The 15,051-nt window shown below is 42.6% G+C and overlaps 1 protein-coding gene across 1 annotated transcript in view; it reads right to left on the bottom strand.

Annotated features, from left to right (window-relative positions):
- Window positions 1-15,051, bottom strand: part of UBE2E1 (ubiquitin conjugating enzyme E2 E1) — a 77,363-nt gene that overhangs the window by 57,366 nt on the left and 4,946 nt on the right. Inside the window, exon 3 of the mRNA XM_024115159.3 lies at window positions 14,500-14,550. Coding sequence (XP_023970927.1) covers window positions 14,500-14,550 — 51 coding nt within the window. The remainder of the gene's footprint in view (window positions 1-14,499; window positions 14,551-15,051) is intronic.

Genomic DNA, 15,051 nt, shown 5'->3' with positions numbered 1-15,051 from the left:
TTACCTCCACGAGAGCTTTTCCCCTGCTCTGTCTTGTGTGCCCGGCAGGACAGGAAATGCCCACTGAATGTTAGGGTGAGCGCCTGAATACGCTGAGGAGCAGCTGATGGCAGCCGTGTCCTAAGTCAGAGGGCCATACGATGGGACACGCCAGGACAGACACAGACCAGGTACTGGCAGTGTTCTCAATGATCTGTACTGCTCAGCCTGGGTCACAGGAAGACAGGCAGGCAGGGAACACAGGTGGGGCAGGCAGGAGACGCCTTGCCCACCCCAGCTGAGTCACTGATAACCAAGCCACGCCTCATGTACTTGCAAAACTAGTAATAAGACTGAACTGGAACAAACAAAAATCTGTTATTATTACAGACAACTCTCATGATGCGAATCATGTGCTTTCAGTATGTTACATTACTTTAAAAACTCATTCAAGGAACATAATTACTAATCTACTGGGCCTGGTAAATACCTGTTGGGGAATGAATCATACTTTCAAAGTTTAGGCCAATAGCAATTCACATATATAGTCTGGATACACACAATCATATCTCTTCCTCAAAAAGTCAAGTGTCACAAACTATCTGTTTTCTGGCTCGAGTGAGTATGTTCAGAATAGACCGAGAAAACTTCACCCAACTGGCTAACTGTTTTGTTCTGAAGGGACAGGGAGAGGAGGCAGCACAGCGGGGTATGAGGGGAAAGAGATGCCAGAGGGAACCGACAAAGCCTGCAACCAGAAAGGGAATCGTAAATTAAGCCTGCAGCGATGTCATTAGTATCGGAGATTTGACTTAGCCCTTTCAACAACAAGACAGCATTTCTTCTCCTGCACTTCCAGGTCAAAGGACAAGGAGTAAATGTTACCATCAGCAAACCTCACACTTCTCTAGGGGCTTGTCAGATCTCAGAGAAGCTTCAGAACTGGAAGGCCTTACTACCAGGTTGGGAAGTTTAATAAACCTTTGGAAAGCAATGAGAGTTGGACTGTAACAAACCTCTAAATGTAGAAAGGTTTCAAGAATGGCCCTGGAAAAAGAAAAAGACAAACACAGCACCAGTCATCTGTGGATGAAAATTCACTCATCTCATAGTAAAGCAGGACACAGAAACAGAGAGAGGGAGCATCCAATCCTCCAAGCTACAAAATTTCCATCATAACAATTAATTTGGGCTCCAAGACCTTAATCGCTTTTTAGTTTTTTTTTCATAGTCATGTGTTTTAACTTGCAAGTACTACAGTACAGAATTTCCTCCCACTATATCTAAATGCAAATAGTTACAGTAAAATACAGTAGAAGAAATCCTTACATCTACACAGAATCCAGCAGTGTGGCCGGACAGAATGAAAACCAATTTCAAATTTTGGTTCTAACAAGAATTGCGTCCTTAACATGTGATTTATTTTAGGACTGGTCCATATCACTTGACAATGTCTACTATGTAATAAATACATTTTGGATGTGGAAACATCTCAGTATTCTGAGCTACAAAGAAGCAGCACTTTCTGGGGGGGCTGCCAATCTGAACAATAAAGCTATGCATTGAAGACTTTCCTAAAGTTATTCAGAAAAAGGACCAAGGCCAAAGCAGTATCATATACTATTAAGTAACAGAAGGCATTGCTATCTCTACTCCCAGTCTCTGCTCACACATTACTATAAATACTTAACATACATTTACTGAACTATTTACTTAGGTTAGAGGAAAGTTATATTTCATGTTTATATAAAAAATCCTCCTGGGTGCTTGTTATAAAACAAATGTTTTCTTTCAGAGTCTTTGATGTACACCAATTTCAACAATCTCTTTTTCTTTAGGATAAATGTGTTCTAGAAAAGTCTGCTAAGAAATAAAATTTTACAAAACCAATTCCAATAAATTTCCTTAAAAAACTGAGCTGTATTCCCATAAAGGAGGAAGGGTTATGAGTGGTGGTAGGAGAAATTTAAGTTATTTGGGGAGCAAAGCGCCATGTAGCCAAAACACTTGCAGCTCCACAAGGTACCATTTGCTTTTCTCTGGCAGTACCTAATGTTTTTGTGATTCCAACGAATACTCTGAACTAGCGATTCCAACGAATACTCTGAACTAGCAGAATGTCTCCCAATCCTGAAAATTTCTAAATTCTACGGTCAACACTCCCAGACCTCTGCTCTCACTTCTCCAGACAGCCTGAGTCACCGACTCACCCAAATGACACCATTTACTGGCTGCCCGCATCTCACCAGGTGGACCCAGCAACAGGACTGAAGTCTGAAGCTTCACGTCATACAAATAAAAATGGATTTCTCTGTGTCGTCAATTTTAACTCATAAATTTGTCAGTTATTTGAATAGGAGAGATCATGAATAATTTCTCCTCCAAATACTTATTTGCTATAAGGGCATACTAGAAAATAACCCCTAATTGTCTTAAGATGTGAAAGGTATCATTCATAACCCAAAGGACCCACCTCTGAACACAGCTAATGTCAATGAAGTGTAACGTATTTGTGACACTAAAATGTAGTGTTTCGACAACTTCTGTGATGTGACTAAAAAGACAGCAAGCAGGTCACTCAGGGTGCTTGTGCAGCGCTTCCCCAAACCTCACCCCCAAACCTGAACGGGAATCTGGCGTCGGGATTGTTCTACACAGCTGCTATTTAAACACACTGCTCTGATGGGAAGAACTAAGATAAACATTTGCACTGTGGGACATTCTCTCATATGAAACTATTAACCACATGCGGCAATAACTCTAGGTGTCTTGACGTCCGTCCCCTGGCTGACTGTGTGTAATTTACAATTACGTGCCTTGAGAACCAATCTCTGAAAAGGGGATATCAATTATCAAGTTACACAGGACCCAGAGTGCCTGGGAAAATCTGAAACAAATTAATAAAACGTGACAGGTAGATGACTGATGCTTACATGATGCTTTAAGAGTTCCAGGTACATTCAATGTACCTGGAATTATCCAATTTTGGTTAATGTACCAAAACATTAACATAACAGTCAATCTGAGAAGGATGAAAAAATACTATGATAAATAACTTATGCTGTGTTAAAAGTAAACACGTAGGGCTTCCCTGGTGGTGCAGTAGTTAAGAATCCACCTGCCAATGCAGGGGACAAGGGTTCAAGCCCTGGTCTGGGAAGATCCCACGTGCCGCAGAGCAACTAAGCCCGTGCGCCACAACTACTGAGCCTGCGCTCTAGAGCCTGTGAGCCACAACTGCTGAGCCCACGTACCACCACTACTGAAGCCCATGTGCCTACAGCCCGTGCTCCACAGCAAGAGAAGCCACCGCAATGAGAAGCCCACGCACCACAAGGAAGAGCAGCCCCCGCTCGCCGCAGCTAGAGAAAGCCCACGTGCAGCAACAAAGACCCAATGCAGCCAAAACTAAATACATAATTAATTTTTTAAAAAAGTAAACACGTATACCCACTCATTCTAGTGCATTCACAAGTGTGAAGAGCACAAAATATTGATGCAAATCAAAGCATGTAAAAAAGCTTAAGGACGGCAGCAGCAACTTACTGATTTTCCAATTTATCCACTGCCTAGTATTTTCAAATTAGGTCCAGCAAAAGGGATTCATCAAGATATAATACATGAATCCTGCACTATTTACATATGGTATCCATACCACAATGTTAGCCATAAAGATCACAAAGGCCTTGAATCCAGTAAAGCAGAACTTTTTCTGGTGGAGGAAGAGAAAAGGAACCCTCCCTCCAATCCTTTGAGAATTCACTGAAAATGACAGACCCCCACCTCAAAGAGAAATAATATACACAATGTTAAGAAATTCTACACTAGTGTAAAAAATCTGGTAATACTGAATCACTTCCCTGATAAACACAATGAAATCTTCTAGTTGGGAACAGTAACACAAACATCTTTTCCTTCTCAAAAATCAGCCCCTCTATTGTTGGATCTGTCTTGTGAAGGTCACCAACCAATGTGAAGTCATAAAATCCAATGGGTACTTGCTGGTCTTCATGTTCTTCCACCTCAAGCAGGATTACTTCAGAGTTGATCATCACTCTACCTCAAAACCCTTCCCACTCGCTGCTTTCTGACCCCATGTTCTCTTGATTTTCCTTTCTCTCAGCCTCCTTTGCTGGTTTCTCTCTCCTTCAGATTCTACAACCTCTAACTAAAGATGTCCAAGTCTTTATCCTGAGCCCTCTTCTCACTATACCTTTCCTCTCCAGGTGAGCTAGAGGTGTTCCCCAAACCTTCAAGAGCCTCTATATACTGACATCCCCCAAGTGTATACCTACCTCAAGTTTTAATGTGTCTTGAGTTCACGATATTCCTCTGAACTCCAATTACTTACAGCTAACGTCTACTTGACACCTTCATTTGGATGTGTCACTGGAATCTATCTCAAACCTAACACATCCAAAAAAACCTCATTTTCCTTTCCTGCTTCATCCCAACACACACAGACACACACACACACACACACACACACACACACACACACTTCCAGTAAAACGTCACCATCATCTACCTAGTTTCTAAAACCACAGAAACCTGGAGCCACTCTCAGCCCTCCCTCCCCTGCCAAACGCAAGCCATCAGCAGGCCCAGGGCTCTAAGCCGCCCTCACTGCCACTGCCCTAGACCCAACCACGGTCACCAGCTGCCTGGAATAAAGCCCACCTTCCTTTCCGGTCACCTTTTCTCCAACTCGTGTCTTCCTCCCAGCTATTTCCCACAGAGCAAGGAGGGTGGGGAAAGACTTTTAAATCGTTACTGAAATAATGTCACTTCCTTGCTTCCAAACCTTGAATGGCTTTCCACTGTTCTTAGAATGCAATGGTTTACAAGACCCCGCATCATGTGATTCCCGCAGCCCACAGCCTGTGTGTGTGCTTCCCTCTGGGATGTTCTTCCCAAGGATGTGTTCTGATTTTCACAAGGATATCTCCTTTCTTCTCATCTTTCAGGTCTTTGCCTAAAAGTCTTCCTAAGCCTTCTCTAAGTAACCCCCTCCGCAATTTTTCTCTACCACCGCACTGTTAATTTCTCTCCTACCAGTCAATACAAACTGTACTTACTAATCCTCTAACTTGGTTAATGTCTGCACTGCCTACTAAAACTCAAGCTGCACAAGCCAGAGGCCAGGTCTGTGTAGTCACCCACAGAGCCTAGCACACAGAAGACACACCTTGGAGATACTGCAGGTTCAGATCCAGACCACTGCCATAAAGCAAATATCGCAACACAGCAAGTCACACACACTATCTGGCTTCCCAGAGCGTATATGTTACGTTTACACTACGCTGTAGTCTAAATGTGTAACAGTATCACGTCTAAAAAAGCCACGTACACACCCTAAACAATACTCTATTGCTAAAAAATGCTGATCATCACTTGACAACGCAGGGCTGTCACAATCTTCAATCTGTAAAAGCCGTGGTATCCATGAAGCGCAATAAAACGAGGTCTGCCTGCATTTGAAATGAATCCGATCTCATTCACTCACACTGCTGTCACTCTTCCACAGCACTGCTTCCTGATTATAATTCTGACTCCCTGAGCTGTACCCTCTCTAAAACTTTTCTTTAAGTCATTCCAAGTTGCTCCATCTATTGCTATTTGAAAATGTGCTTCAATGTCTTTTTCTATAGAACTTATTTTGGATCCATCCCACATCAATTTTCTATCTATCAAGTTAAATAGATACAAACACCCAATTTCCTGGTCTTACACATAATGGTCATCATTTCAACGGTGGTCAACCCTACTGGGACCTCTCATTGACTATTACTATCTAAAATTTAGTACTGACACAGGTCACTATAGACAACCAGAGGTGACACCTGCAACAAATGCAATGCTGATGCTATGTAAGAGCTGGATAACACAGTCTCTTTATTCTGGCCTGGTCATGTTCCGGTTCACTTTGTCATGTTCAGGTTCTTCAGAAAGCAGACAGAGGTCAGTTTTTGACTACTTTGTTAATTCAAGTATTAGGGAAGAGTATGCTGCTTCAAGTAGCAAAACCCGGTGACAGCTTTCAGTTATGTCTGGCATATGAAAACTGTTTGCTTTGTAGGACTTTCCTGACTGAGTGAGACATCACTCTGGCCTTCCACAAGTCTGTCATCTATGTAGTGTGGCATGGACACTACAAGCAATTCACTGTCACTCGCATATATGTTTCAAGAAAGGAGCCATTAGCACACAGCAGTTCCTGGATTACAGTTCTCCAGCAAGAAGCTCTGATGAGCTTCTTAGCCTTTAGAGTAGGAAGTTTCCCAGAGGATTAGAAGCATATTCTGACACCAGTTACTAGGCCCTTTGTTTCACGTTAGAGCATGACTGCATAAGAGAGGCTGGATAAGAATGGGCCCATTATGAAGCCCTGTCTCACTCCACTGATGATGGGGAATGTGTCAGATGTCTCAGGCGGTGCCAGCATCTCCGACATAACCCACTCTGGAACAGCTCTGGGATGTGGGGAACGTCTCCGGGAAGCCCAATTTACTTAGCACCCCTAAACCCATGCTCATTTGTTGGCAAACAATAATCCTAAAAAGTCAAAGCATGCAAATCACAGGTACTGGCATTTTCTGTATACATCTTCCCAATCTAGCCCACAGCACCATCTTTTGTATCACACTGCAGTCCAGAGCTCCTCTGTGATTCCGGGAAGGTGAAAATTGCCAAAAGCACTTGGGTGCCAACTTGGAAAGACTGCCAGCGACGGACAGCAGTAAAATGCAACAGCAATTTCCCCAGCTCTTGCCATTATTTTCTGAAGAGGGTAATGAGGACGTTCCATTAAATCATCAGACCCAAATTAGGTTTTTGTGTTTGTACTTTAATTTAACAAATATGTATTGTTGTTTATCCACTCTCTCGGACAATGTCGGGATGCAAAGACATAACCCCTGCTCTCAAGGAACTTGAAGTCTCCGGGGAAAGAACAAACCAAAGAACACTGGGGACACATGTTTTTTTTCAAGTAGCTGGAGTGTTAGTCAAGGACCACGAAGGCTTCCAGTCCTCTAGAAAGTGTCCCTCCATCATCAAGTTTAGGCCACCAGCCTTACAAAATACACGCTCTCCCACTTACAGCCTCAATTCTATATTCTACCACCTTCTCTACAATCGTGTTCAAAAAACACTGCATCTCCCTCTCTCGCCTTTTCACTTTTTTCCTCTCAGTCTACAAAGCATAACTTTAACCTTGACGTCCCCTAGGGCTCGCAGCTCTCCTCCTACTTTGTGTCTTTTTTCTCCAGGTCCTCTCTGCTTTCCCATCCCTCGTCTGCAGCATCCTTCAGAGCACAAGTCTCCATTCTCCTCTTCCCCGGGCGACAGGATGTACTTTATCACCCACTTTCAAATCTAATGTAGACACTCAAGGCCGGTTCCAGCCTCAGCCCCCAGCCAGCCCACCTCAGACTCAACGCATGGAAACCTAAACACACGAGCGTCATGATGCCTGCACCTCACTTTCAAATGGTTCCGCAAAAATAAATATATGGAGATGGGACCGAGGCAAAGCAAACAAGGCGAAACGTTAACGGCTGATGTATCAGGGTGAAGGCTGCTGTTCCCTACAGTATTCTTTCAACTCTTCTGTGGTTTGGAATTTTTCAAATTTAAAAAGTTGGGGGAAAAAACAGGTAGGATCAGAATCAAAGACAGAAATCATGGTTTGTGCCTCTTAGGGAGTTTATAATCTATTTAATTTGTCTAATCTAAAAGTAGGCTCCTTTTTTTCAGCGACTGTGAAGTGGTGAAGGTCCCGGCTGGGAGAAGGAGGTCGGATCTCATTGTCCTCCCCGCTTCTCGACCCTCCCCCGAAGCCCCTCAATAAAATGGCTTGATCCCAAGGGGGAAAAAAAAAAAAAGTAGGCTAGGTAGATCTGCGAGTTCAATGACGGATCAATAACAAGCTCAAATGTATACTCGCAATGCAAACGTCTACCGAGGGCCTACTGAGGAGCAGCAACACGCTAAGCGTTGCACGTGGGCAACAACGCACATTATTACACCTCGTCTACGTCTGCTGACGGCGCCACCATCTCCCCCGACACCCAAAGACCCCTGACTCCTTTCAAGTCCTCCACATCTAAATCAGTGGCCAAGTTCTCTGATCCTACTGCTGCCCACCTCTCCCCCCTCTCCACTTTGCTGGCCACCACCTGTCCCCAACCCACGCCCACCTGGCCTCCCACCTGCACTACTGCAGCAGAAGCTCCACGCAGCCCTTGCTCTGTCTCCGTCCAGACGCTCAGCTCTAACAGGATTACACTGCCAGCTCAAAAGGGTGTCAGCTATTCTCCAGTATCAGTAAAACGCATTGCAGGCCCCCCAGTGACACCGAGGACGCACGTTTTATCCGTTGGTTCCCCGGCTCTTCCCAGTCCTTGGCCGCAGGTTGATTCCCTGCCGCCCAGCAGCACCCTCGTGCCTTTCCTCCGCGATGCCTCTGCTTGCACTTGTCTCCCCCACAGGTGTCCCTCACTCTTCCCACCCACTTCTCGTCTCCTCCCCTGCTCCAGACACACCCCCGCACCCGGGTCCGAGTAATGTCACTCCTCTGAACCTTTAAAATATGTTATATGCATTTACTAATACTTTCCAAGTAACTTTCACGTTTCCAAGTACGATCCAAAATCTGTACGGGCATTTCTCACCATGCTTACTAGACAATGAACTCCTTGAAGGCAGTGACTTTTCACATGTGATAGGCACTCACGGTCTGTGACAGGAATCTAACATCCTGTACACGAATCCCAAAAAACTGAAGTGTTGCCTCCTAAACTATAAGCAATTTTCCCTCAAAATACCGATAACATTTTAACAACAGTATAGTCTTATTTTTTTTTTTTACTTTTTTGGAGTGGTAAAATATATAATATAAAATCTGCCATTTTTAACCATTTGAGAGTGTAAAATTCAGTGCCATTAATTACACTGACAACGTTGTGCAACAATCACCACTATCTGTTTGCAAAATTTTCATCACCCCAAACAGAAACTCTGTCCCCATTAAGAAATAACTACCAGGGCTTCCCTGGTGGCGCAGTGGTTAAGAATCCGCCTGCCAGTGCGGGGGACATGGGTTCGAGCCCTGGTCCGGGAAGAAGATCCCACATGCTGCTGAGCAACTGGGCCCGTGCACCGCAACTGCTGAGCCTGTGCTCTAGAGCCTGCAAGCCACAACTACTGAATGAAGCCCGCGCGCCTGGAGCCTGTGCTCTGCAGCGGGAGAGGCCACCACAATGGGAGGCCTGCGCGCCGCAACGAGGAGCGGCCCCCGTTCGCCGCAACTGGGGGAAGCCTGCGCGCAGCAATGAAGACCCAACGCAGCCAAAAATAAATAAATAAATAAATGAAATTAAAAAGAAATAACTACCCCTTCTCCCCTCCCCCCCACCTCTGGAAAACTCATCTTTCTGTCACTATGAATTTGCCTATTCTAGGTATTTCATGTAAGTGGAGTCATACAATATTTGTCCTTTTGTCTAGCTTATTTTCCCCAGTGTAGTATTTTCAAGTTCATTCATGGTACAACATGTATCAAAACTTCATTCCATGGGACTTCTCCTGGTGGTCCCGTGGTTAAGACTCCGTGCTTCCACTGCAGGAGGTGTGGGTCCAATCCCTGGTCAGGGAACCAAGATCCTGCCTGCCATGCTGTGCGGCCAAAAAAAAAAAAAAGTCATTCTTTTTAATGGCTGAATAATGTTGCATCGTGTGTATAGACCATATTTTGTTTATCCACTCATCTGTCGACGGACACTTGATTGACTTGGTTGTTTCCACTTTTTGGCTACTATGAGCAGCTAGGAACACTGACTCAATATTTGTTTGAGTCCCTGTTTTCAATCCTTTTGGGACTACACCTAGGAGTAGAATGCTGGGTCATACAGTAATTTTTTTTTTTTTTTGGCCGTGCCTCTCTGCATGCGGGACGTTAGTTCCCCGACCAGGGATGGAACGCAAGTCCCCTGCGGTGGAAGTGCAGAGTCCGAACAACTGGACCGCCAAGGAAGTCCCCCTACGGTAATTCTTTTTCACTTTATGAGAAACAGCAGCAGTACAGTTTTACAATCCACACACGTGGTCATTCGGTAAAGCACAACAGCCACAAGAGTTCCTACTCATTTAGGAAACAATTCACTTTCAGACAGATTTCCTTCCTTCCTACCCACTCGGGCCCCAGGTGATGTTCTAATTTCAGGAACCTAACCCTGGTTTGAGTGCCACTTTGATTTGTTGACACTCCAGTCTCCCAGTTCTCACTATTTTTCCACACTACCTTTTGCACACCAAGGGAAGCACACTGTAGTACTAACTCTCCAAATAACAATTATGATGATACTAAACATCATTCAAATGTTGGAAGTCACACTGATATCCTTAAGGCATTAGCAGATGAATGAAAGATACATAAAAGGAAGGGTATTTTTCAGCAGGTAAGATGATACAGGGTTTTGTACAGGATGACTTCTGTTGAACCCACTTCTTAAACCCAAACAAGCACACAAAACATGCTAAACTTGGACGAGATGTATAAGCCTTTCCTGTTGTGAGAAAAGGATCATCTCTTTTCTTTCCAAGGTTAGCAGCCTGGGATTTCTAAACTGACATCTCATGATTATTACCACCAATGCCAGGAGGTTTTATAAAACCACAAAATACGACAATGTAAATTCACAGAAATGATCTGTGCTAACTTGGAGCATCTCTGTGCAAGGGTCAGGATCAGAAGAGGTCATGAGAGGAATCCTTCCACTTTTTACTCCACAACTTCTGCATTTCAGCTTTTCAAAAACACACATTCTTACATCATAATTGTGTAATGGCCAAAAATTGTATTTAAAATACAAGCAATAAAAGGCAATGTTAGGAAAAAAGATGAGCTATTAAAGGAGCTAAATGGGCAGTTCCAACAATGTCACCATCTAACACAATCAAAAAACTCTAATCTCATTTGAACTTTACAATGCTATGAGATAGGCCAGCCAGGTATTCAGCCCTTTTAGTAAATGAGGAAAAGAAGGTTGAGAAAAAGCTTCTTAACTGCTTGACATTTTTTTTTAATGCTCTTCATGTGAGCCTTTACATCATCTTCAAAAATGGGCGATTTAGCTGTAAAACTTTAAAACCAACTGTATCTGATTACATTCTAGTTCTCCCCCCAAAATAAAAAGCATTGACTTAAGTTTACATATTTAGGAAACAGAAAAATAATGGTCAAAATGTAATAAAGTCATATAAAAGGAAATCTTACTTTTATTATTCTCCACCACGCTTGAAGTGTTTAATAACTTCTTGAAGACACTTTGTCCTAAATAGAACCCCCTCCCAATCCTAATTTTTAGGTTTCGAGGCACTAAGTGAGCATTTACTCATAATTCCAATATATCTATTAAGTGAAATCTGAAGTTTAAAGGACTTGGGCAAAATGTGTCATTTATTATGTGCATACATACTGCCTACAGACATTTATGGCTACAGGTTAGTTACATAGCTATAACTAGTCAATTAAGCAAAGCTTGAGCCCCAGGCTATAAATAATAGCTACAAAACTGACTGTAGTGGCCCAGAGTTCATCAGCTATCTAAAAGGCATAATTTTACAATCCAATGCTGTAGGAAATCATTACAGTAATTAAGACAGCATTTTTTCCTAAATGATTAAGAGCCAAAATGCAGGGAAAAAAGCCTAACAACCAAAAGCATGGTACATGAGTTGACAGACTATTACATCTGTACATATAAATATAACCAAACAGTCCAGAGATACCAAGGAAAGTGACTTAATTGGCAATATACAGCAACTTTTAAAATTCACTTAAAATACTTCTGACCTCGTCATTGAATATATTCCACATTTTGTTCTAAAAAAATTTACTCGACATAATATAAAACACTGAGGATTTAACTTGATGTACTCATACATTATAACTTTTTTAGAAATTGCATTTCACACAAGTTTTGAAGTTCAGTAACTTCGAATTCAAATATTTTTGCCAAGTGTTAAAATTACTGAACACATCCAGTACACCTTCAGGAGAAGGCACTCTCCCATTGATTTGCAACAATCAATGGTTTATTGAGAGGTTCCTATGTGTCCACTGCTGTATTTTAATAATGTGTTTAAATTTGAAACCACACACTGAATACTGACTGAACAAAGGCAGTTCTACAAAAGCTTAGTGTATAAAACATGTTAATTGAAAGCTATTTCACTCATTCAAAATATAATTTACAATTGCTGAAATTACAACTTCATAAGAACCAAGCTTTCATGAGGAATAACATTAAGTATAAAAAAAATGCATACATTCAATAGATCACTTAATTCACACATTTTAATTGGAAGCTAACTTCAAAAAGTATCCGCAAATTATCCATTTCCATCTGAAACAATGTACATTAAAACAGTAAATAATTCCATCCTATAAGGTACCAACACAAAACATAAAACCAAACTCATCTAATTTAGCTGAATATCGGGGTTACTGAATAACATTCTGTCAGTAAGCCAACCAAAAGTAGAAATTGCAGTTCATATTACTTAAGCAGCCCTACTGAAGAATGTCTTCAGAAAATAAAGCAGTTTTTACTTTTAGAAGTCTACATAACACACGTTTCTCTCGCAAAATAAAAATGCCTGGTGTTCTCTCTGAAATCAGAGATATTTTTTCAAAATGTTTTAAGTATGTCGAAGTTTGTCTCCCTCCCCCCCTACCCTCCACCCAATATCCATCCAGTTTGGTGCTTTGCCTGACCCACAGGTGATGTTCAGAGGTTTCACCTTGAAGGCGTAATTAGGAGAGTTTTCCAAGGATAAGAAGTTCTACATGTTCAGCAGCACAAATCTCTCACATGTGAACTCAGCTAAAATGGTATGAAATAAGTGTACTTATCCGATTTTTTAAAAAGTGATTAATTCCATGAAAATCTTCAAATTGTTTACAATTTTAAATTTCATTGCACTTACAAGAAAGCCATTTTTGCCTTGATACATGTTATAAGTTTTGAAACCATGCTTTAAAAACTTGATAACTTGACCAGCTAAAGCTGTCTGAACTCACAAGAGACACATGGAAGAGACGTCATACCAGACAGGGGCAATAAGTACACAGCGCAGATCTACCACAAGGAAAGCCCATGGATTCAACACAACCAACCAAGGGAAGCTCCAGGCCTCCATCTGAACAACGATGCCACTAAAATGAAAAACGAAACCATCCCAGCCCTAAGCCTGACCCATTTCTCCACTGTTCAGGAACAACAGTCTGAAAAGATTCTTAACAGCCATGAGAGAAATCCTCCAGAATGATTAACTGGTTACAAACTATAGTTTAAGAGCATTTCAAACTCAAAATGACTTACTTTCCTTACAAAACAGGGACAAAATTTTACTAAAGAACATCCCACACCTGACCAACGTTAAGAACATGTTACCAAAATGACAGTATTAAAGCTTCCATTTACTCCATTAACCATAGTTTAGAAAGTTCAGTGTTCATAGCAAAATATTTCATTTCGCTTTTCAATCCCTGAATATTTCCACAGGCTCCCTTTAAATTCTGTGTAAAGCCACTGAATATTTTCTTGTAGGTAACAAATTCTTCCTCTACCTCTACAAGTTTAGGACACTTCCGAAATCTCATATCCCATTCCAATAACAATCCTGAGAACTGAGAATTAGATTAACTGTTATGCTTAATTTTTAAACTATGAGAATAACAGAATGAACAATTAATTTCTCTCCAATGGCTCTGTTGTAATGTAAGTCCCTCTTCACTTCACTGTTGATTTAGTAAAATCATCAAGTCTTCCACCTTGACTCAACAGTAACCAAATGGCTATTTTAAATAAAATCAAGTCATCACCAAATCCTTCAAAAGCTGGTATCAAATTGTTTTGCAACTGAAACACACATTATGTATACAGTCTGAGTAAAGCAATTTCGAGGAAAAATATCCCCATGGAAGAGTTTAAATCTATACAATAATTTAAGGCAAAACCTTTTTATTAAAGCCACAAATTATGTCCTGAATTGGTCTGCCCAAAGTCCAACAAAATTTATAGAAGTTTGAGGATCCAGTGCTTGATTTAACTCTATGCTCTATCAGCTTAGTAGAAAGCATGAATAACAGATTAAGACAGCAAAGCAATTTTCTAAACTAAAATGTACCTAAGCATCTAAAAGGTTTTACATCATCCTTAACGACCTATCAAAGATCCCTGACCAGGCGATCATACATCTTTGAATTCACTTTACACATACGTACAAGGGTCCACTCCAAATAAATCCACCACTTCTCTTCGACATGAGACTGCATGGTCAGACGCTCATCAAAACGTTATACTCAGGTTATTCAATTTCAGCTGTTAACTTGATGTCAGCACCCAAACAAGCATTAACCAAAGAACAGAAGCAAAAGCTTATAATGACAAGAAGAAAAAACCTAAAAGTTTAAACAGAAAAAAAGAAAAAAAAAATGTAAAGGGAGCTTACCTGCAGTTGGGTGGAGGGTCTAAAGTGATGTCCGCCAGCTCCTTCTGAATCCTGGAGACAGTAAGCGAGGGAGGGAGAGAGAATCAGGGGTGGGCGGCCGCCCCACAGGGCAGACAAACCGCCCCCCCCACCCCGCCACCGCGGCCCAAGCTGCCGGGGAGCAGGACCTGCACCCCGCGAGGAAAGAACCGGCCCCACCCGGGCGGGAGCCCCGGGCCTCCACCGCCCCGGGTTCGAATCCCGCCTCACACACTACGGCAGGACTACTTCTCACCAATTTCCACTTAGGAAATCATTTTGAAGCTCCTCACTCGCAGCTAGTTTCCGGAATTGTATCACAATGTGTGCGGGGGTGGGGGGTGGTGAGAGAGAGCACTTCCCCACCACCACCCCGGAGCCCGCGGTCGCCCCCACACCCAGATCTTCGGATTCCCTCCCCCCACAGAGCGCCCCCCCACCACGGGCCGCCGGGCACCTCGGGTGCTCCCACCCCGCAGAGTGCCCCGCCCAGGCCGTCCCGCACCTCGGGTGCTCCCCCCTGCAGGGCGCCCC

Source organism: Physeter macrocephalus, chromosome 1, assembly GCF_002837175.3.
Source record: "Physeter macrocephalus isolate SW-GA chromosome 1, ASM283717v5, whole genome shotgun sequence".
Lineage (NCBI taxonomy): Eukaryota > Metazoa > Chordata > Mammalia > Artiodactyla > Physeteridae > Physeter > Physeter macrocephalus.
The sequence above is the reverse complement of the archived record's forward strand: the minus strand, read 5'-3'. Positions and strand labels throughout refer to the sequence as shown.